This window comes from Lampetra planeri, chromosome 46 (assembly GCF_965212315.1).
Source record: "Lampetra planeri chromosome 46, kcLamPlan1.2.h2, whole genome shotgun sequence".
NCBI lineage: Eukaryota > Metazoa > Chordata > Hyperoartia > Petromyzontiformes > Petromyzontidae > Lampetra > Lampetra planeri.
Window position 1 is genome coordinate 2,046,631 of NC_136152.1, and position 23,505 is coordinate 2,070,135.

Below are 23,505 nucleotides of genomic sequence, written 5' to 3' on the forward strand. Positions count from 1 at the left end.
GCCACGCTTGGCCGGCCGGACGCAGACGGGCTAGGGAAAACGCAGTCGCTCGCATGAACGGTAGGCGGCAGAGCAATGTGGGGAAAAATTGTTGTGCTGTACTCCTACACTCCCCCCCCCACCTTCACTCAACTGCAATAACTGATGTGGTGAGGTGCAGTAATGAAACTCGCAGCATGGGATGCGAACCAGCCAGCACGTGTGTGTGTGTACACCTGTATGTGTGTGTGTACAAGTGTATGTGTACACGTGTATGTGTGTGCATGTGTCCCAGTGGGTAGCGGTTAGCGCGCTGCGCTACGAACCTGGCGACCCGAGTTCGATTCCTGCTCACAGCCAACACCAGTGACGATTATCTGAACCGGTCCTGGGCCTCCCCTAGGTCGACTCGGCCTCAAATGAGTACCTGGTGCGGTGCGTAAACATTGGCACTGGGGGAGACAAAGGCGGTTGGGCGTGGTGCTGGCCACCCACTCCCTCGTGTACCGTTCCGGCCTTCATAGGTGCTCGCTTAACCGCACTTTGACCCCAGAGCAGCCTGTGATTGGCTACGCGGGGGATCTTTACCTGTTGTGCGTGTCCCACGTGTGCGTCCAGGTACGACGGTAACTTCAACAGCAACGTGTCCAAGACGATGAGCTGCGACCGCCTCTCCAGCACCGTGAACAGCCGCGTGTTCAACCCCGGCCGGGACTTCAACCCAGGTACCACGCGGGGTCACGTGCGTGCGCCGCCTCCGCAGGGCTTTTTGCCGATCCAACTTTTGCGGCACCCTGTGTTTGGTGGTGCCGTTTGCCTCTCTCGAGGCCACCGTGCACGTCTCTAAAACAACAGGCCGCTCGCTTGAAGTGGCCACATGGCCCGGTGGTCAGTGCTGAGCCAGCTTCGATGAGCCACACGGTAAACTGCTACAGACTACGCTCCTTCAACGGAGGAGGGGGAGGAGGAGGAACAACACGAACTCTCTCCTGAAGCCACCTCGTCGTGGCCAGCAGACCTCAACATTGGCATTGAGCTCCTGGACCGATTGCTGAAATACGCAAGAACGGAACAGCTGAGATCTCGGGGGTTCGAATCCTTCGGATTGTGGTACAGTCATTGTCATTGTGGTCGGATAGGTCAGAGGTCGGGGAGCTGAGCCGGTACCACCGAGGCCCTGGGTTCAGATCCAGGTTACAGCCGCCTGTCATTAAACCGGGTTCTCAAGCGGACTGAGTTGATGATCTTGGCTTGATCACAAATAAAATAAAAACTCGCATTAAATTGGTTCTGCACTTAATGTGGCAAAACCCCAGCACTGAGCGTGCAATATATTGGTTTCGCCGTCATGCAACAAACGTTACTGTCTGCTACTGGGTGTGGAAAGTGCTGCCCTCCAACTGTGTGGACTGGAGGTCACTTGACGGGAGCTCCGTGGTATCCGCTTCCGTGGGCCGCTCGCCAAACACAGAGGGTCGAGCTGCTGTGTGACATTTACGAACGGACTCTTCCATCTCGTGACGTGATCCCGATGGCGCCTTTCGGGGGTGGATAAAATTGGGGAAAAGGTTTAAATAAACAATGTAAGGCCGCTCGCTCACTCGCTCACTGCACGCGCTGTCACTTGCTGTCGGGCCCAGCCGGCCGCAATGGATTCTCGGTTGAACAGCGCGGTGACCGCACCAGGACCGTTGTACAGTCGACCGCCCGCATCACAATGTTCGCAGTGGCCAAATTCGTTCAAAAGATCCATAAGATCGTTTGAACAAATCGCCACCCCCTACTATGCCCGTTTGTGAAACACGGTTCATTTGTCAAAGCCCCCCCCCCCACTCCATTCCCCACCAGGCCAACCGCTATCATTCATGAAACACGTCGCTGCTAATCCGAGCGAAGCACCGAGTTAACGAAGAGCGGGCGGGCGGGCGAGCAGGCGAGCGGGCGGCCGAGCCACGCTGTCGAGCGGCTCATGGGGTACGATGGGGACGGCTGCCATGGCGGGGCGTCAATAATTAACGAGTGCCGTCACGCGCGGGGAGAGAGAAGAGCGTGGCGCGGCTCGCGGAGCGTGACTGTCTCGTGCTGCCCCCCTCGCAAATTACCGGAGGTTGCTGTCAACAACGGCAGTGACGGGGGCGGCAGCCACTGTGGTGGGTTTTTGTACGTAATTAACGGAGCCGGTCTCCAAACCGACGGTGACGCCGCCATAAAAATTGCTCTTAATTGAGCGAGCCTGTTGCACCTGAAGCAGAGTTAATTGCGTGGGGGCCCGTCGCGGCGTTCATCCCGGGGTTTTACTCGAAGACCGTGGCGCGCAGATTTTAATTGTGACCAATGGCTCCGATTAAATTCACCGCGGCCGAAATGTTTCTTAATTTGCCAAACGCTTTGAGGTTCTGGGCAGGGGGGCTTGGTGGTGGGGGGGGGGGGTGCCGCTGTGCGTTCCCGCAGCCATGGGCGGCGGGCGTTCTCTTCATCATTATTATTAAGTCTCCTGCTTTAATTTTTAATGGCCGGCTTGGCGCAGCGCATTGGGATTATTCTTCCTTACGATCATCGTCCTAGTTTTTTTTCTTTCTTGAGTTTTTTTTCTTCTTTCTTTAGTTTTTTTTCTTTCTTTAGTTTTTTTACCCAGGCGATAAAACCTCGGATTCTCGCACGTTTTCCGTGAGCGTTTGGGGGGGGGGCTGTGATGCACAACCCAAGGAGGAGTTTAGAGAGAGCCACTTGGCTGTTCACAACGACGCCCTCTGCGTGTCAACCGACCGCGTGTCTCCAACACAGCAGAGGCTCGCCTCTGTTGGGCTGCCTTGCTGGCTTGTTCATTCTTAACTTGACCTCAACAAAGAGGTGGTGGTTGCGATAGTGGATATGCTGGATGTGACGGAGGTGACGGAGGTGGCGGTTGTGACACGGCTGGAGGTTGTGGCGGAGGTGGCGGTAGTGGTGAACCTGGCGGGTGGTCGTGTTGCCCGCAGTGCTGGTGGACAACCTCAAGGTGAACCCGAGTGTCAAGTGGCAGTACTACAGCTCGGAGGAGGGCGTCTTCACCGTGTTCCCCGCTCACCGCTTCTCCTGCAAGGGGAACTACGAGCACCGCAGCCGGTACGGGAACCCCGCGGCACGACACCGATCTCGTCACCGTCGTCGACCATCGGCCGTGGTCAATCCGCTGCTGGATGAAGGCCTTTCGCGAACCGTCGCTGCCTCGCGATGCCTCGCGCCGCTGCCATCGTCCAATTTCCCAAAGCTCGTTTAAATAACCTCGCTCGTTTACACAAACCGATTAGATTTTTTTTTTTATTGTCAATTACACCTTGGTGCTGTTTGTGGGTGGCCGCTTGACGCTTTGGTGGGGTGAGCCGCTCGCGTTGCGCTCCGTTCCTCCGCTGCCACTCCGTCTCTATCCCCGACCATCGGCCAGCGTTCCTTCTGGCCGCGACAACTCCTGCCCAAGGCCCCGCTCGCGTTTCTCATCTGTTGGTATTGGAACGTCGGTCGCGGCCTCCAATCCACGCGTTCCTCCCTTTCTGTCGCTCGTCGCGATTGCGACGGTTGTGACGAAGGTTTGTCGGTTGTTGACTTTGTGACGGCCGTGGTGGTGACGGCGGTTGTGGCCGTTGCGGCGCTGCAGGCCGGTGTACGTGGCGACGGTGCGTCCCCAGTCGAAGCACGTGGTCATCCTCCTGGACATCGGCGCCTGGACCACGGAGGCCCAGCTGAGGATCGCTCGCGACGCCGCCACCACCGTCATCTCCACTCTCAACCACCATGACAAGGCAATGCCTCGCTCACTCACCAGCTCACTCGCACACTCGCAAGCTCACTCACACACTCACCAGCTCACTCACCAGCTCACTCACCAGCTCACTCACCAGCTCGCTCACTCACCAGCTCACTCGCAAGCTCACTCGCTCACCAGCTCACTCAGCCAGTCATTCACTTCCTCGATCCTCACATGCTTCCTTGCTCGGTCATGAGCTCAATTATTCATGTGCTTGGTCACACACTCACAAGCTCAATTACTCACCCTCTCATTCATTCGTTCGCTCACTCGTTAACTCGCTTACTCGCTCGCGAGCCTAGTTACTCAAGAGCTTAGTCACTCGCTCGGTAGCTCACCCAGTGCTCGCTCACTCACTCGGCCCGTCGATGTCTGTTATCCTTCGCTGGAAGAAGACTCGTCAGAAACAAGTCAAAGTGGTGGTTTTGTTTCTCTCAAGCGAGCCGCATCGAGGCGTTGCCCCTTTTCCGTCGGCAGAGCCTTGGGGGCGTGCGTTCTCGTCTCACTCGGCGTGTGTCGCCCCCGCAGCTCGGCGTGCTCGCAGTGTCGGACGCGGCCAAGGCCTGCCCGCTCGACTCCTGCTACCGCACGCTGCTGTCGCCCGTCACCGCGGAGACGAGGCGCAAGATGGCGGCGTTTGTCGCCGCGGCGAGACCCACGGACGCGCCTACCCAGCATGCACTGGGCTTCCGCCGCGCCTTCCAGCTGCTGGCGGCCACGCGGGAGCTGGGACGGACGCGGGGGGGGCGGCACCACCAGGGTCCGTGACGACCGCGACTCGTTCGGGATTGCACCCCACACTCGCTCACTACACTCGCCGCACTCATCGCCCCCACTGGCGGACTTGTGGCTGCACAGAGACGGCTGTCGCCAGAGGTGCCCTTTTTGAATGTTGGAGATGTGATGCGAGGTGTATTGAGTTGCAAAGACATTTCAGCGCCACGTAAATGCAAATATTTTAATTTTTACGACTGTCATCAGCCAAAGAATTCACCACTCGAGCACCAATCGTAAACGCAGACTCTTAAAATTCCTCTTCGTGCAACTCAGTTCGAACCCGTCGCCTAGTACTGTGCCTCTTGGGTAGATCCCCAGCTCTAGGGCTTAAAAGCAGCGCGCATTAAACGGTGCTCGCAATTTATTTATTTTGCGTTTCAAAGACGGGCTGTTAGCTTTTAAGATAATGACGGGGCCCCCGCTGCTGCTGGCGTCGGGGGCGCTGGAGAGTGCCACAGGGCGCACCTCCTCGCAGCTGGAGACACGCTCAGGAAATGACCGCTTAGCAGAGCCGGCGAAAAGTAAACGCGTGACAGGGCGTCTTCTTCCATCGGCATGATTCGCAGACGCTCCGCGTTGCAATTATGTAGCGTGTGAGCACGCGTGCCTTGTGTGTGCGCGCGCCGCTCACGGGAGCGGTGGCGCAGCGGTTAGCACGCTGCGCGATGAAACCCAGCGACCCGAGTTCGATTCCCGCTCAAGGCCAACATCGGTGACGAATATCTGAACCGGCCTCGCTCCTCGGCGTTTGTTGATGGAGGCAGGGAGCATAGACGTGGGAGCGTAGAAGTACAGTGCAGCAAAGGGTATTGCCGCAGTGCCCACTGCTGCCCGAGGCATAGGCCTGCAACTGGTCCACTCGCAGCCATCGTCGACTAAAAATGTAAAATAAATCACTTTGTTGGCGATTTGTTTTTGGCGCTCGTGTTTCATTTGTAACTAAATTTAACGCCGGTGTGGTGTCCCTTCACGTTGCCCTTAGCAACGGCAGAGGTGGTGGACATGGTGATCGTGTACCTGTCGCCGGGGGTGACGGGAGCGTCGCCGGGCGACGACGAAAAGCGGCAGACGCTGGCGGTGGTCGCGACCGAGAACGCCGCTCTCAACAACTCCGTCATGATCCTCACCTACGCGCTCATGAACGGTACAGCGCGGCGCCCCCCCTCCCCCTGCCCCCGCGGTTACCACGGCGACGCGAAGGACCTCATCTCAAGTGCCGCCCCCTCCCTGGTGTTTGTGTTTGCGAGGGGCTCTTCATCCTGGGCTCTCCTCACGCCCGCCCCTCGTTTGTTTTGCGTGACTCCAGCGTTTGTACTGCCGAATGGTGCGAAACTAGTTCAGCCTACATACACTTGGACGTGGTGTACATGTCAATCCACTGCTGGATGAGGCCCCTTCCCCAGAACGTGTGGCCCACAAGGGTTGTGTGCAATGCAAGGCAATGTGGATTGCTTACAGTGTCTGAATTCAACTGCATCCCACTCACCGATGGCATTATCCCCACTTGGTACTGTATTTTCTTTGATGTTAATGATGATGTTGTTGTTGTTGTCGTCGTCCACGTTTGGCAGAAGCGACGATGGGGCTCCGCGAGCTGGCCTTCCTGCGCGACCTGGCCGAGCAGAACTCGGGGAAGCACGGCATCCCGGCGGATCGCCCGCCCTTCGACGACCGCCCCCGCGCCGCGCAGTTCCCGCAGGCCTCCTTCTCGGGGCCCCCGGCGGCGCCCCTCCCGGCGGCGGCGTGGGGCCCCCCACTCGCCCCCGCGCCCAAGGGCACCATGATGGTGCTCAACCCGCTGAGCAACCTGGAGACGACGGTGGGCAGGTTCTACACGAACCTCCCCAACCGCATGGTGGACCGCGCCGTCGTCAGCCTGCCGCGACGGGACGACGTGGGCGACGGTGAGGACGACCGCGGGGCACAGCGTCTCGTACCGGTGACGACCGTCCAAACTGGTCCCCGGGGGCCTTCCCCTGGGTCGACTCGGCCTCAAATGAGTACCGGCCTTCATAGGTGCTGTGCTCGCTAACAGCACTTGCCCCAACAGTCTGTTACAGGCTATACGGGGTATCTTTGTCTTTGTAGTAAGGGACACAGGTGGTGCTTTGGACAGTCATTTCAGTCAGTCGACCCATGGCACCTGCTGGGTCTGTCCCGTTAACTCCTGCCAGTAGCGAATGGTGGTTTTTGTGTGCAGTAGAGCTGCTGCTGCTGCGAGGTTTCACGCGATGATGGTTTACACTCCTTGACAAGCTCCGCAAGATATTGTGGTTCATTTGTGTCAAGTACTTTGTGTGTAATGCGTGCGACCTTATGACCTTTTCGTTCGGCAACCGGAAGCCAATGCGGTCTCAAGTCAGTTTTCATCAGAACGTATCCCGCGTGTGCGGCCGCCGTTCAAATGCGAGGAGGGTGCCGGGTCGGGGCCGTGCGGTGGTGAATGTGGGGGGGGGGGGGGGGCGGTGGTGGCGGCACGGGTCTCCCCTGCCCGCCGCTGATGCTCTCGTGCGAGGTCTGAACCCCGTCCCGAGAGAGCACGGCGCGCGGCTCTGGGATGGTTGGGACGCGTTTGCCAAAGGCGCACTCTCCTCCCTCATCCTCATCTCCATCTTCATCCCTCCTCCTTTGCTTGCGTTCGTAACACAAATATACGCGAGACTAAAAGGGATGGCTGCCTCTCCTTTTTTTCTTAAAAAACAAATACGGATCCGCGTCCGTGCGACGTGTTGCAAGTTGGCGAGAAGAATTTACCGAGAGTAAATAAGATGCGGAACTTTTAACGGGGTGGTTTGGGTGGGGGCGGGTTATCCCTCGTAAAACACCCGGCGAGTTGATGGACACACAAAATGACGTCCCTTGATTTCACGCGGCTTTCCAGCGTCGTTCACGCTCGTCGAACGCTGGCTCGTGAACGCGATCCGCGGGCGGCCGCCGCCGCTTCAGTCGCGAGCACTGTGGCCGGGACTGAACAAACTACGGCAGTTTTGTACCGTATTCGACGGAGTACGGGGCCATCCATTGAGTACGTACGCATGGAGGGGGGGTTAACCCAAATGTGTACGCTTGCGTATGCGGGGGGTCTACTGACAATGTACTTGCGCATAGGAAACGGGGGGGGTGGGGGGTGAAGCCTAAACACGTTACTATTAGTAATCCGTTTCTGCGTGGATTACATATCGCCCGTTCTACAGGATTCGGGGAGGGGGGGGGTGCGTCAAGCGTACGTACGCAGGTGGGGGGGGGGTGTAAAAAGTACGCGTGTGTACAGGGAGGGGGGGAGGGGTCAATATTTGCCAAATTTTTGTGTATGTACTAAATGGATGGCCCTCTACCATGGGGTCAAAGTAAACTTCTGCTGAGCCACCAAAAGCCATAATAGCCATGTGACAATCGATATGCTGCTCTTGTGAAGGGGAGATCCCTCTGAAAGGCTGGTATCTAGGCCCAGTTTTTGGATTTTATCGAATGAGCCTAACGCTCGGGAACACCATCCTCCGTGTATCCATGGACACGCACGAGACGCGGTGCTGGCTGGTTTTATTGTGCAGCCACTCAGCGCGGCTTCTGTTGTCCCAGCGGTAGAACGATCGGCTTGTCGTCGTCGGTAGGTGCCACGGTGGCGAGATGTCAACTACCTCGCCTGGTGTGTACAGGAGGTCGATCCCGACCCTGACGCCTGTATTTTTGGAGTTGGTGTGTTGTGAAGTATTTGGCTACTGCTACACATTTCCACGTGATAAGCCACTTTGTTGAGATATCATTTGTGGCCAGGTCGCTTCTGAAAAGAGCTGTGGAGCTCAGCCTTACCTAGTCAACTAAAAATAGTAAATCGTAGGTTGAGAGTTCAAATCCCGGTTAGTGGCTTTACCCAGCCCACTTTGTCGGGAGTTCTACTGCGATTTTCGTTTGGATAGACTCGTCTCCCACCATAGGAATGTGTAAATCTCCACCGCTGCTCATTCAAGCAGGAAATCACTTGTATATGTTTTCCCCATTTCACCAAACTCGGGTTTTTTAGTTTTTTTGCGAGCGTGCGGCGTTGCCTGCAAGTGGGCGACCGTGCAACGCGCCGCTTCTCTTCGGCGGTTTCTCTGGCTCTCTTCTCTCTCTCTGTCTCTCTCCGGAAGCTGATTAACCTTCGTGTAGATTCCCGAGCCAGGCTGGTCTGTGCGTGTTCGTCCGCGATAACGAGATCAAAGCTCTGCGTGGGCGAGACGAGACGAAGGGGGGGAACAAAAATTAACATTTTAAAGGGAATTTTTGAATTGCGCGCTGGAGTTGCCGCGGAGGGATGCAGGAGGGGCGATGGTTAGAAGTGGGGAGGATTTTTCGATTTAAAGCTTTCGTGACTGCAGGGATTCATCTTCTTGGTTCTTTCGGTAAAGTCGCGTAGAATGGAAATAATAAAATAATAATAAAATAATTAAAACAAAACATAATAAAAAAATTCTCACGTCTCGACAGAATTATTTTTATTATGTTTTATTTTTATTATTTTATTATTTCCATTCTACGTGACTTTACCGAAAGAACCAAGAAGATGAGTGGGGAGGATGTTCGCGAGGCCTCCGTGTGTTTCTAGGTACGAGAGCTAACAAAACAAATAAATAGACGAGGAAGCAAACATCGTCCTTGCGCGTGGAGTCTGTAAGGCTTTGAGTTTGTCCGCAGAAGCGTTTTAATTCGCTGTGCGGAAGCTGACGGGCAGCTGTTGGAGCAAAACGTGTCTGTAAATTTGTAAATTGTCCGTTAACCTCTGGTTTTTGTTAGCTTGGTTTTGGCAACACATTTGTATAAACGTGTTCCTCATAACAACACAACTGCACACCAACGTTAAAAAAGTTTCCCTTGGATCGTCTTCTAAATAATAATCTTCGCTTTACAAAATCGCCTTTCGTATCAAAATATCTCAAAGCGCTGCTATCGTTTACTTATTTCATAATACTTCTTGGAAATTGTTTAACATTTAAAATTCAATTTCCTACCCTTTGTTCCCTCGTTAAGAATGATAGTTTGAATTCAAGTGATTGAGCATACATTGCCCGAGGAGTTTTAAGTCGCGAGTGTTTTTTGTTTGTTTTGAACAAGACGTGTACTACAGTGCATGCTGGAACGCGCGCGTACACACACACCAGTGCTTATCGCTGGCGTCTCCACCGAGTGTCCACGTTCGTGTCGGCGGTGCAAACGTCAATCCGGCGTCGATTCAATTCTCGCGAGGACACGTTGAGCAAAATAAAACGCATATATATAAACCCGCTTCATTCGCTACGCCTGATCCTCGTGGATAAAGGTGCGGCCCCGCAAGTGCTTTCTCGCGCCACTGCCGGCGGAAGGGTCTCCACGAGATTGAGTTCTTGGAGAGAGACTGTTTGGTCTACTCTTCCGCACGGTCCCAGGCGTCTTGGAAAGTGTGGGTTATCCCACCTCTTCCAAGACATTTCGGTCGGAGTGTAACAGTGGGCCAAACACCCTCCTGGAGTGCGCTTCTCTAGAGCTCCCTGTGTTCATTGGAGGCCCTTCCTCCAATACTAGCCGGTGATTACGGGGCTGCAGCTTGACCTTTATCCAATGAACGGACGTGGTTGAGTTGGTTTGTTTTTACGTGTGCCGGCCCACCCTGTGCACTGCATTGATATTCGTTACGGAGCGTGGTGTGTGGGTCCGCGTCGCGCCTTCCAGAGCGCCCCCTCGTGGGGGCCCGTGGCAACAGCGGTGACACGCGGGGCGAGCAATCGCAAGGCGCCCTCAAACGTGTCTCCTTGAATCCCTACGTTGACCGAATCTCATCTTTCCCGTGTGCGCGGCGGCGGCGGCGGCGGTGGCGGTGCAGGGCTCGTGATGACGCTCAGCAAGCCGTGCTACTTTGGGAACATGCTGCTGGGCGTCGTGGGCGTCGACCTGGCCCTGGCCGACGTGCTGGAGGACGTCACCTACTACCAGGACAACCCGGCCTCCTACGCCTTTCTCATCAACACCAAAGGTGACCGCCACCACCGCGGCACGCCGCCGCTTCCCGTAATTCCCTCTCCTCAAGCGGCCGCAGTGATGATCGCCGTGGTGCGGAACTGTAATATCCAACCCGAAACAACAAGGGGTTGTCTCGGGTTGGATCGTGTAAGTATAAATGTGTCATGTTCTTGGTTCTTTTGGTAAAGTCACGTAGAAGGGAAATAATAAAATAATATTAATATAAAAAATAAATATATTAATATTATTAAAATAAAATAAAAACATTTTTATATCAATATTATTTTATTATATCCCTTCTACGTGACTTTACCGAAAAAAACAAGAATATGAATCCCTGCAGTCACGAAAGCTTTAAATAAAAAATTTTAAATGTGTCGTTAACTGGCCACCATCCAACAGCCAATATAATGATAATGATGCTACGCTCCGTCGGCTTAACTCACAGTAGACCTTCAAGGACTGCCTGACGGCATTTGCAAGAAGAGTAGGCCACGGTGCGCTGGTGTCGTGGTCCAATTTGGCAAATTCGAACAATTACGCCGCACGTCACGTGAAACCTAAAAACCCCTTGCTCCGCCACCCCTCCCATTCCCTCTGCCTCTCATTTCCTCTCCACCCTCGACCCCCTGCCGCCCCCCCCCCTCCCCGCTTTCCCCCGCACCTCTTAAACGCGACCAGAATGGCACCGCCTCGTTAAACGTGTGGGCTTGGCAAACCCACAGAGGCGTGTGAAATGCTTCCAAGTTAAGCGGGGGGCCTGCTTTGCACGCCTCTCGAGAGTTCACGCGGAGGAGTGTGAGGGCAGTGGCGGGCAGAGGCGAGGCGGGCCGAGTGGTTTGACTGAACCTCTCTACCCTGCCCCCGTAGCGCCTTGACGTTTCGACCGTCTCGTGGGCACAAATCTCAATGCAATGATATTGTAAACGCTATCATTGGGTGGCCACCGTGTAAAACGTTATAGGCCGCAGGGCCACGTCGCGGGCATCAGAGGGGCAGGGCAGCAAATCCATCGTTGTACTGTACTTATGTATGCTCCCACGTCCCTGCTCTCTCCGCCTTGAACAACTTTAAACTCAACACTTTAGTCAATTCTAGATTTGAAGCTTTCGTGACTGCAAGGATTCATACTCTTAGTTCTTTCGGTAAAGTCACGTAGGTAAAAAATGAAATTAAAATTAATAAAAATAAACGTGACTTTAGTCAATCACACCGTGTGGCCTTAGAGTTTACTATCGACCAATGGCCCTTCCGCTTCATAGCACGTGGTCAGCGTTTTGTTATTTGTGCCCCAACGCCAATGCCGCAGCAACGCCAACTAATATTTTTAAACAACTCCCACCAGTTTGTTGTACCTCCCAGACGTAGCAACCCTGGCAGTGGTGATGTCACCGCCACGCGGTTAGAGCAGTGATGAGGTGGCGGCTTTTGTGATTCGCTTCGCCAAACCACGCATTGCATCGGTTCCTCAGCAGTGCCTGAACTACTCCCGTGGGCCTTGCCTTTGATCAGTGATTCTTAACCTGAGGTGCACGCCACACCCTGGGGGTGCAAGATGCCCTTTCTGGGGGTGCGAGACATGGCCAGATTTTTTTTGAAGGTAAATCATCGAAACACAAATTCAGCACGGGCACGTAAGCACAACTTAGTTTTATCAAACCCTATGTATTTATTAACATTACAAAAAAAAATTACGATTGACAATCAAACGGGTTCAAGGCTGCAGTAAAGGTTAAGAACCACTGCCTTAGACCGACTCCGGCCTTCAGTGAGTAACCCAGAGTGCAGTGTACACGGTGCTGTTTGTTGCTGACCGCTTGACGATTGGGGCCGCGTGGCTCCTTGCTCGGCGGGGCGGAGGCTGACCCGCTGCCGCCGCTGTGTCCACCGCGCAGGCTACACGGTGATGCACCCGTCGCTGGTGCGGCCCATCCAGCAGAGGGAGCCGCCACTCCACACGGACGTCCTGCACTACGAGAACGTGCCCGGCTTCGCGCTCGTGCGATACAACATGCTCAGGTGACACCCCCCCCCCCGCCTAGATCCGCCCCCAACCCCCCCACCTCGGCCATCTCCATCCTTTCGGTTGGGGGGCTGGGAGCCCGCACGCCTCTGCCAGATTTTCTCCGGGCTGCCCCTGAAGCCGGCCATTGGCTCGTTCTCGCCAAACCTTCGGCATGACCACAGAAACGTCGCCGATTTGGCTCCCCTGCCGTAGGGAGGGGAAAGAGCTGCTGCTGCTGCTGCTGCTGCCGTCGTCGCCCTTCCCCGACTGGGCCACTCGGATGGCGTCGTCCAGTCGGATAGGAGGCCGCAGTTGGCTTGATTCCGACAGCGAAAATCACAGGGAGGTTAGGAGCGCAAGCCACATAGCAGCAATACAACCCGGCATGGCGGTGACGTGGCTGGTATGCCGTGTCAGTGCAGCAAGTGGGGTTGCGAACCCATCCATCCGGGTTACATTTAAGCGTTTTACCCACTTGTATTCCGTGGTGGGGTTTCTCCCCACTGCAAAATTGTTTGTTTACAAATCGGTCAATCGTTGGTCGAGCCGCTGCTGGATAAAAACGAGCGTAGTAAACGAACGCCGGAGCCGCGCTGCCCTTGCCTGCTGTGACCCCCGGTGCGCCCGCGCGTCTGTCTGTGTGTGTGTGTCTGTGTGTGTGTGTCTGTGTGTGTGTGTCTGTGTGTGTGTGTCTGTGTGTGTGTGTCTGTGTGTGTGTGTCTGTGTGTCTGTGTGTGTGTGTGTGTGCGCTCCGAACCCCTGCTGCAGCCTCCCGCTGGGCAGCCAAACCATCACCGTGCCCGCCAACGCCTCGCTGTCGTGGCACGCCAGCCGACTGCGCGACACGGGCCGGACGGGCGCCTACAACGTCAGCTACGCCTGGAAGCTGGTACGTGTCGTCGTCATCGTCGTGATTGCTGTCGTCGTGATTGCCGTCGTTGAGCCGTGATCTGTCCACTGCTGGATGAAGGCTTTCCCATATCGTCGCTGCCTATCTCGATTTCGCGATCGCGATGGAACAATCCATCAGTCCAGCGTTTTCAGTTCACAAAAATATAAACTCAACGCGTTCATCGATAACAACGATGCCCTCTAAATGATAATATACAATAAATGGAAAATACATTTTAAAGATATTTTTTCCACACAAGGCCACAGATAGAGAGATTTAAAACACGGCATCGCGGTGGCTGGCGAGCGTTGGCGGGAGAGGTGACGCCGTGCTGACGACGCTTTGCGGTGGCCCCCGCCAGGTCCAGGACACGGCGTTCATCGCGTGCGTCGCCGTCGTGCAGCCGGCCGTGCCCACCAAGCACCTCAAGTCGCTGAGCGCGCCCCCCGGCGGCAAGCTGCTCTACCACCGCGTGGACCTGCTGAGCCCCCCCAACCTGTGCATGCACTTCCGCCAGCTGTCCACGCTCGGTACGGGGGACCGCTCGCCTGCACCGAGCCACGCAAATGACAGATAAAGATCTCCACCCCGTATAGCCTGAACAGACTGTTGGGGCAAGTGCTGTTAGCGAGCACAGAGCCACACACACTAAACCACACGCACCGAGCCGCACGCGGACACCGAGCCACGTGGAGATGGCCAGGGTCATCATTCAGTAGAGACAGAGAATTGGGGGTAAGCAGACTCAGGTCCCGCGTGTGAGCAGGAAAATTCCGGGATGAGCCAGGCCCCACGAGGTTTGAGGTGGGCACTCTGTGTGTGTGTGTGCGCGTCGGCGCAGAGAGCCCCACGGTGATGCTGTCTGCGGGGGGATTCTCGGACCCGTTTGAGCACCTGAGCCAGCCGGAGACGCGGCGCATGGCGGAGCACTACATGGCGTACCTGAGCGACAACACGCGGCTCATCGCCAACCCCGGCCTCAAGGTGACTAGCCGATCGCTCGATCACTCGCGCGATCACTCGCTTGATCATTCGCTCGATCACTCGCTCGATCACTCGCTCTCCCGCTCGCATGTTAATTCGCTCGCACGCACACGGAGAAGCTGGATTACTTTGTTAATGTATAATCAGTCACTGCTTGCTCGCTCGGTCACTTGTCCGCTTGCTCGCCCGGCAACTCCCTCGCTCGCTCGTTGGCTTTCTTGCTCGATCGCTCCTCTCGCTCGCCATGCGCCGCAGTCGCTGGTGCGGGCGGAGGTGATGGCCACGGGCCACGTGTCGGAAGAGTGGACCACGCAGATGGAGCTCAGCTCGCTGCACAACTACATCGTGCGGCGCTACGTGGCCACGCCCAGCGGCGTGCTGCGCGTCTACCCCGGCACGCTCATGGACAAGGCCTACCACCCCTCCCGCCAGCAGTGGTACGGCCCACTCCGCCAACACCCCCCGCCAAGCCCTCTGCAATCCGGAAGGTTTTAAATGGGGTTCAGGTGGAAGTGGGGGGGGGGGGTCGCTTCTTCTCCCCCTGCTGTTCCTACTGTCCGGAATTATTTTCACCCCCAAGCTCCCCACCGCTGACTTGATCCCAACTCGGAGTGCGACCTTCCGGATGAGGCAGCGTGCCTGAGCACTTCACCGCATACTCCTGCGGGCGGTGGGGGGGGTGGGGGTAGAGGAGGAAAAGTAGTGCGTCGAGGCGAAGGCTTCAGGGAAGAAACTCTCAAACCTAGAAGGCCGAGCGCTGATTATGACTGGACGTATGTTCAACTTTTTTCGCACCGTACGTAGTCAACCGGGTTATTCGGAGGTGCAGGCGTGTGATGACACAGTGCTTGCACGCCCCCGTCTCTGGCCGCAGGTACCAGCAGGCCATCGCCAACCCTGGGCTCATCACGCTGTCGGGCCCCTACCTGGACATCGGTGGGGCCGGCTACGTGGTCACGCTCAGCCACACCATCCACGCCTCCAGGTGATTGACCCGCCCCCCCCCATCCCCCCCCGTCGCCGGTGCCCCGGGGTGGGGGACACAACCAGGGGCTTTTGTAACCCCTGGGATGGGAGGGAGGGAGAGAGAGAGGGAGGGCGAGAGGGAGGGCGAGAGGGAGGGCGGGAGGGAGGGCGGGAGGGCGGGAGGGAGGGCGGGAGGGAGGGTGGGAGGGAGGGTGGGCGGGAGGGAGGGCGGGAGGGCGTGAGGAGGGAGGAGAGGGAGGGGAGGGAGGGGTGGGAGGGAGGGGTAGGAGGGAGGGAGGATAGGGAGGGAGGGAGGGCGGGAGGGGTTGACTGATCGATGCCACCCACAGCTCCAAGGCGGAGCTGGGCCAGGTGGTGGCGGTGATGGGGATGGACTTCACTCTTCGCTACTTCTACAAGGTCCTCACCGACTTCATCCCCGCATGCAAGGCCGGGGCTGCCGGCAGGATCAGGTAACGAAGCCCCCACGCACATCATCTCCATCACCGCCGCCGTGCTCAGAGCACGGTGGGATGTCTTCCGACATCGTAGCGATGTCGCAAGTTTAGTTTACGATAAGATTTCGAAAAAAACTGGGAGTAAGTTCGAGTTACGTGACGTAGGGCGTTACGAGAAAATATTCCGGTACATCGATCGTACCTGACTTATAATTATCATAATTGGTGACAACTTTTCAAATTTATATAGTTAACATCGATAACAATTGGTACATAGGAAAGCCACATGTGGGGTGATCACATCATGCCCTCAACAATGCACTGGGAGCTCTGTGGTGTCTTGGTGTGGAACTCCCGAGTCCCTTTGGAGCGCCGCGATCCGTTCCACGCTTCACCAAAGGTCTCTGCTCCCCCCGGCTCCCCCCGCCTGCAACGGCAGATGCTTCATCATGGAGGACAAGGGCTACCTGGTGGCGCACCCCACCCTGGTGGACCCGCGGGGCCACGCGCCCGTGGAGCAGCAGCACATCACGCACAAGGTGGGAAGGTCGTCGCGTCACACCGCCATGCCCCGTCCCATCTCCCTGTCATGTCCCGCCCTGTTCCGTTTCCCCCGTCCCATCGCCCCGTCCCGTTGCGCCATCCCGTCGCGCAGTGAATCTGGGGGGGGGGGGGCAGATGGTGGGGGCCGTCACTTTTTGCACAAACGTAGAATATATTAATCGCCCGATCATTCCTATGGCCCTGCCAAGCAGTGGAGAGCGCTCTGTGGGGCTCAGTGTGGGTCTCGGTGAATATACGGGTCTCCGTGTCAGCCCACGGGTCTCTTGTGTCAAGCCTACGGGTCTCTGGGGAATTGTGTGTGATGACCACTCGATGCGACTGGGTTATCAAATGATGCGCTCTTATTGTGCCGTGAAAACAAATCGGTGATGCTAACGTTTTGCTACCTCCTCTTGGTACAGCAAGACCGCCCGAGATGGCGACGCTTATGTCACGTAGGCCGTGTCGGCGTTTGAGAGCGAGTGGATCGCAGAGGCCCGAGAGAAACGTCACGATGACAAAGAAACGTTCACCTCTCAACGCATTTTCCCACCGGGTCTGGAATACCCCAGAATGTTCTTGTGCCTGCGGGTCTAGAATCGGACTACTCGATTCAACGAGGACCCATGTAATGAGACCAGGAACAAGACCTGTATGTATGTATGTTGAACTTGAACTTTGTGCGCACCATACGTAGCCAACCACCCTAATCGGAAGTGCGGGGGGAAGGACAACAAACCAACCGCAAAAGCAGTTTTAAAGAAATGAGTCTTCGATCCAGATAATGATTTAAAAGTGCTGTAGCTCCAGCGGCTTCCTGATATCGGAAGGAAGGGCAATCGGAGCCGCTCGTCGTAACAACAACGTCTGATACCCGGAGCATGGAGGGAACTACATGGAGCGAGCGCGCGGCTGTCCTCATCGTCCTCATTGTCGTCACTGTCATCATCATTACTGTCGTCATCGTCACTGTCGTCATCATCACTGTCGTCATCGTCGTCATCGTCTTTGGCCCTGTGGATGATCGCCACGCACGCGCGCTCTGTGTCCCAGGAGCCGCTCGTCGCCAACGACATCCTGAACCACCCGATGTTCGTCAGGAAGAGGCTGTGCAACAGCTTCAGCGACCGCACCGTGCAGCGCATGTATCAGTTCAACACCAGCCTGCAGGTGAGAGCAGTCGACCATCCAGCACGCACGCACACACGCACCTCCGCCTGTGTGCGTCTGTGTGCACGCGCGTATGTTATTTGCCGGGCCGGCTTTCATAGGTGCTCGCTGCCAGCACTTGCCTCAACAGTCTCTTAGAGGCTATCGACTCAGCCTTAAATGAGTACCCAGTGTAAATATCAGCTAAATCATAATTTCGAGGATTAAAGGCGATGGCGATGCCATTGATGATGTCGCTAGAGAGCTCTGGCCCGGCGAGAGTTCAGAAGTTTGGCTCCCTCGGACGTTGCCGTGATCACTGGGCGCCGCCGCCGCCGTTGCCACCGCCCACCGCCAATGTCGCGCTAACCGTGCCGCGGTGGCGCGCAGGGCGAGCTGACGAACCTGGTGCACGGCAGCCACTGCTCGCGCTACCGCCTGGCGCGCGTTCCCGGCACCAACGCGTTCGTGGCGCTGCTCAACGAGACGTGCGACTCGCTGGCGTTCTGCGCCTGCAGCATGGTCGACCGCCTCTGCCTCAACTGCCACCGGTAACCGCCGCTCGCCGCCACGCCGATAAACGTTACTCGCTAACACGCCGGTAACCACTGCTTGCCGCCACACCGGCTCTCGCCACGTCTCGGCGCACCGCGTCATCCACCCGCTGCGACGTCCACCCTCTCTCTCTCTCATCGTGACCTCCCTCTCTCGCCGCTATCCTCACCTCCGCTCGCCAATCGCCTGACCTCTACTCGATGCAAATTCGACTCGCCCACGGCTTGTGCCTCACGCCCCACGGCACCTGATCATCGCAACCACCACTCGCCAAGACGCTCGCACGCCACTACCGCTCGCCACCTCCACCCCCAGCGGCTTTGCGTTACGACACGCAGGTCCATCTTGACTTTTATTTGCGCACGAGTGAAATGATGATGACGGTGGTGGATAAGCCGGGATTGATCTGGCCAGGCCAGGCTTGGGGGGGGTCGGGGGGGGGGCTGCTCTCATGCCCAGCCCAGTGGCCAGCGTTGCAAGGCAGCGTTGGCCCCCCGCTCGCCTTCGGGGAGGGCGAGTTGTTGTGGGTGACGCGCGTTGGCGACGTGCGCACGTGGTGTGTCCGCAGGATGGAGCAGAACGAGTGCGAGTGCCCTTGCGAGTGCCCCCTGGAGGTCGACGAGTGCACGGGAAACCTCACCAACGCCGAGAACCGGTGAGGAGAACCGCCCCACGCCGCGGGGGCGTTTGTGCCGGCCTCGCACACGCACAGCACATGCGTGTGGCACATGTGGTACGTGCACGCTCGTGTCATGCGCTCGTATGCCGCTATTGAGCTTTGTGCAAAACCACGGATTTAACAGAAAGTGCCAGAAAGAACTGCGTTGTGATCGTTGAGCAACTGTTACCAACCAACGGGCAGCAATGAGACAGAGAGACATCTGTAGGTACAACGTTACGCTTGCCAGTGCACAGACAGCGTGCGCCCACACGCAGGGCAACCGTCAGCAGGGTGGTGTGGTGCATTCTACTCCTCGGCAGCAGCACACTCGCCCCACCTCTAGCAACAATCAACCAACTGCAGCCACTGAGTGTCACACCGGTCCTCCCGTTGAGCCTGGGCCTAGCCCACCGGCCATTCGTGTGGTTACCCCCCCGAGCGAACTTAGGCGACCATCCACGAGCACCAACCCTCACCGGCAAGCCCACCGTCCGCCGGCACGCGCCGATCGTGCCGTCGCTGAAGCGCGTTTCCCCCCTCGCGCGCAGCGGCTTGCTTTTTTTTTCCCCTCCGGGCGCTTCGGTTTCTTTCCCGCGCGTGCAATCACTCGTTAATTAATTGGCTGTGAAAACGTCAAAATATACAGAGGCTGCGGGTAGGGGTTTCGGTCGGTTGGTGGAAGCGAGGACCGGGCGCTGCCCGGGTGGCTGCCTCGTCGGCGATTGCGAGCAGCGGTTTTTGCACGCGCGACGACGCTGTGCAGCATCATTGCGATTGAAACCAACTCGCCAGCCAGCCCACTGCTGGACACACTAGCCCTCGAACTTATCCTCACCCCAAGCTCTAACCTCTTCGTCAGTACTCGGCCGAGTAACGCACCCCCTTCACTCTCCGTTTGCTTTTGAGAGTTTTGTTTCTGCAAAGCGCGCACTTCTTCGGGAGCCCGCTTGAAGTGCTGCCCCCCTCCCCCCCCCCCCCACCAATGTGTTCCGAGTTAAGCTGCTGTGGCCATTTTACCTCCTTGCACAGGAGGGCCCCGACTTAGCACCGAGATGGCTCTGACAGTGGCGGCGGCGGCACGGCTTCGCGCTCGCCGTAGAGATTTATTTTTTGTTGTTGGCAGCGTTTGGGCAGGCACGTGCCCAGTTTTATCAACGGAGTAGAGAGCTGCGCTCGGCGATTTTAATTTTGTAACAGCCCCGAACGTTTTGCAACGAACGCTGCAATTAAAAAACGAAGCTCCGTCGTGAGTGAGATGGATTTGACAGCGGCGCAACAGCGGAATGCGTTACCAATGCATAACAACGGATGCCAGCACAGTTGTGGCCTTCGGGTCGTTATTAAAAACACGTGTTTTTTTTTTTTTACGAAATCCGTGACTCCGGTTGCAGCGGTTCCCCAACCCTGGTGGATGTGTGAGAACCCACCGTCGGTACCATTCCAATGGACCGTTGTGCCACGCAGTCGGAGATGTCTAGTGTTTTGTGCAGCGAGCCTTGGTGTCTGCTACAATCCACGGATTGCATCCTCTACTACCTTGTGGCCACACATGTTAGGAACCAATCCCTGAGCCCCCTCCGCCCCCTCCCCCCTCACCGTCAGGCAAAATTATCTCCTCATTGTGGATGTTTATTCCGGCTTCTTGGACCTTGTCCCGAGGGTGCCTGACAAAACGCCCCGTCTCTCATTGCTAAATTCTGATCCGAGTAATCGTTTTCGAGTTCGCCGGCGAGCGAGGTTTAAGCAACGCGAATAACCGGCGCGTCTCTGCAACGCTTGTGCACGCGGCAGTTTAATTAGTTTGGGTAGTGGAAGGGGCACCAGCGACACGAGTGTACGTGGCCTAGCGCCAAACATCTTATGCATCGCGCCATAATCCTGTAGAATAGTGTGACCCGCATGCGCATGTCTAGATTAATATTTATTGGTCAATCGTTGCATAGATTGTCCAGCATCGTGATTGATCACTTGAGTACAAAAATGTACGGCTTTCGATTGGGGAGGATGTGTTGCATGGGCAGGAACTTGAGTTGAGTTGCTGGCCACGGCTACCATCACTGGCGAACAATATCTTTCACCGGGCGTTTGTGATAAAAAGAGCTTCATAGCTCATCGGATTCCACCCGTCTAAATAAAGATTCTGTTTCTGATTAACCGGTCCTGGGAGCCCCTCCCTCACGCTTTACCAACAGAGTGGTGGAAGTACAGTCAAACGACTCCGATGAGACCGGCACTCACAATGAGGGAGTTCATAATCAACGTTTTTGGGTTTAGATCGCGTAATTTATAAATGTGTCGTAACCCTCCACCACCCGATGATGCTGGATGCAATTACCAGCGAAACGTCGTACTCAAAAATTGTAAATGTTGTGGTTTCATGCTTCAACACACCGGTGGGCTAAAGCAGTGAACTATTTGTCTTTTGTCAGCGTGACACTTTTTTACTCATTGGCCGTCTCGGGTGGTGGAGGGTTACGACACATTTATAAATAACGCGATCTAAACCCAAAAACGTTGATTATGAATAATATTGGTCGCGAAAGCCTACTTGTTAAAATGAGGGAGTTCTTAATCCAGCAGTGGATTGAGAATGGCTGCACGTTGTACGTGACACAATTACAGCAAGAATGTTGGAAGCTGTTGCCATATGTGCGCCGTTCATGCTCGCGCCACTCCCCCCCTCGGTTCCCCCTCTCCGCCCCCCCCCCCCGGTTCCCCCTCTCCGCCCCCCCCCGTCCCAGCAACCCCAGCTGTGAAGTCACACAGGAAACGCTGAGCCTGGCCACCTTTGACCCCGCGCTGCAGGAGACGCTTCCCCAGTGCATCAACACGCGCTGCAGCCAGCGCCACACCAAGAGGTAGCGCCGCGCCCGTCAAGAGCGGCGACGCACCGAGCGCGGACGCGTGCTGTGTTTCCCGTGTGCGTGTGTGCGTGGCCACGTTTAACGTGTGTGTACGTATGCGTGACTGTGTCAAGGGAATTCACGTTTGAATTTCGTGTGCGTGTGTCTGTTTGCGAGTGGGTAGTGGTAGTGCAACAGTTGGCGCACTGCGCTACGATTCCAGCGATCAGATTTTGATCCCCGCTGCCAAACACCCGTGATGATTATCTGAAGCGGTCGAGGGCTCAATCAGTATATTGTGCACTGTGTAAGCATCACCACATGGAGACAAAGTCAGGCGGGTGTGATGTTGGCCATTCACCAACTTATATGCCATGCCAGGCCTTCATAGGTGTTGCTCACTAACAGCACTTTCCCCGAGAGCCTATTGAGGCTATGCATGTATTTTGAACTTCTTTTGCACCGTACGTAGCCAGCCGTGCTAATCGGAGGTGCAGTCGGGAAGGACCACAAACTAAGCACAAAAAACAGTTCTAAAGAAATTAGTTTTCAATCGGGATTATTTAAAAGTGCATAGCTCCAGTGGCTTCCTAATATCGGAAGGAAGAGCGTTCCAGACGGCCGCAGAAGCGCATCTGAAAGCGCGCGATGCGTTGTTCGATGACTAGTCAGAAGCCCACTGCTGTCGCTGCGAGGATGACCGGATTTGACGTGATGATGCTTTCTGCTCCTTGACGACATCGGCAATTCACTGCGGTTAATTTGTGGCGCGCACTTTGTGCGTAATTGCTGCGACCTCATAATATACGGCGGGGTGTGGATCTTTGTTGTTGGCGGCAGTGACTGCTTCGGCGTGCTGGACTGCGAGTGGTGCACGGTGGACTCGGACGGGGGCACGGCGCTCGACGCGCCGTACTGCGCCCCCCAAAAGGACTGCTTCGGCGGCGTCGTGGGCGCCCGCAGCCCCTACGCCGAAGGGAAAGGTGGTGAGTGGGCCCGTGACGATTCTTCCTCGTGGGAACCAACACGACCGGGAAATTACTGGACCGGGAAACGGACTTGACCGCATAGTGACTCTGCCAGAAACGGACTTGGCCGGAAAGTGACTGGGCCAGAACCGGACCCGACATTGCCACAGCCCCGCTCGCTCAGGCAAGCCGATCGGCTCCCGCGGCGCAATCCGAGGCGGGGCTGCGTTTTTCCCCGTCGCGACCCAGCTCTGGCCACGGCTGGCCGTGGTGGCGCCGTGGTGGTTTAGGTCCCATGGGATCTGCGACTTTGCCGGGTCTAAAAAATGCCTCCTCCTTCGGAGAGTCGTCAATGAGCGTGTTTACGAAACGCTTGTCGACGGCCATCCATTGCGTCTGTGTGTCTGGGGCGCGAGGCTGAGCGGCCGCGGTGTGTGTGTGTGTCTCCCCCGGGGCAGCCGTGGAGGACGCCGGGGCCCTGGGGGCCGTGAAGAGCGCCCCCGTGGGGCCCGTGGCCGGGGGCATCATGGGCGTCGTCATGGTGGTGGTGCTGGGCATCTACGCCTACCGCCATCAGAAGCAGCGGCAGCGGCACCAGCACATGTCCCCGCTCGCCACGCAGGGTCAGTGCACCTCTCCTCCGCCGCACCGTCGCCATAACGACTATGACCACAACAACGACAGGAGGGTTCATGTGATGATAATAATAATTGTATTCATCTTTTTGGTTCTTTCGGTAAAGTCGTCCTCAGGTGAAGAACAGGGCTGTCTTTCCGACAGCCCTGTTCTTCACCTGAGGATGGCTGCTTGCGTTGTGGCCGAAACGTCTAGAGAATTGTATTTTATTATGTTTTATTTCATTATTTCCCTTTTACGTGACTTTACCGAAAGAACCAAGAAGATGAATCCCTGCAGTCACGAAAGCTTTAAATCAAAATAATTGTATTGTGAAGTGCCTTGCTTCTTGC

At 56.4% G+C, this 23,505-nt stretch overlaps 1 protein-coding gene across 2 annotated transcripts in view; it reads left to right on the top strand.

The window, feature by feature from the left end:
* Positions 1–23,505, top strand: part of CACHD1 (cache domain containing 1) — a 54,686-nt gene that overhangs the window by 24,773 nt on the left and 6,408 nt on the right. For both annotated transcript variants that reach the window (XM_078615133.1, XM_078615132.1), the window contains 21 exons: positions 598–704; positions 2,958–3,084; positions 3,614–3,758; positions 4,292–4,523; positions 5,523–5,684; positions 6,112–6,444; positions 10,377–10,526; positions 12,409–12,532; positions 13,287–13,407; positions 13,772–13,940; positions 14,252–14,394; positions 14,650–14,831; positions 15,269–15,379; positions 15,711–15,833; positions 16,258–16,357; positions 17,415–17,531; positions 17,901–18,061; positions 18,634–18,720; positions 21,468–21,584; positions 22,410–22,555; positions 22,996–23,160. In XM_078615133.1, the coding sequence (XP_078471259.1) occupies positions 598–704; positions 2,958–3,084; positions 3,614–3,758; positions 4,292–4,523; positions 5,523–5,684; positions 6,112–6,444; positions 10,377–10,526; positions 12,409–12,532; positions 13,287–13,407; positions 13,772–13,940; positions 14,252–14,394; positions 14,650–14,831; positions 15,269–15,379; positions 15,711–15,833; positions 16,258–16,357; positions 17,415–17,531; positions 17,901–18,061; positions 18,634–18,720; positions 21,468–21,584; positions 22,410–22,555; positions 22,996–23,160 (3,122 nt within the window). The remainder of the gene's footprint in view (positions 1–597; positions 705–2,957; positions 3,085–3,613; positions 3,759–4,291; positions 4,524–5,522; positions 5,685–6,111; positions 6,445–10,376; positions 10,527–12,408; positions 12,533–13,286; positions 13,408–13,771; positions 13,941–14,251; positions 14,395–14,649; positions 14,832–15,268; positions 15,380–15,710; positions 15,834–16,257; positions 16,358–17,414; positions 17,532–17,900; positions 18,062–18,633; positions 18,721–21,467; positions 21,585–22,409; positions 22,556–22,995; positions 23,161–23,505) is intronic.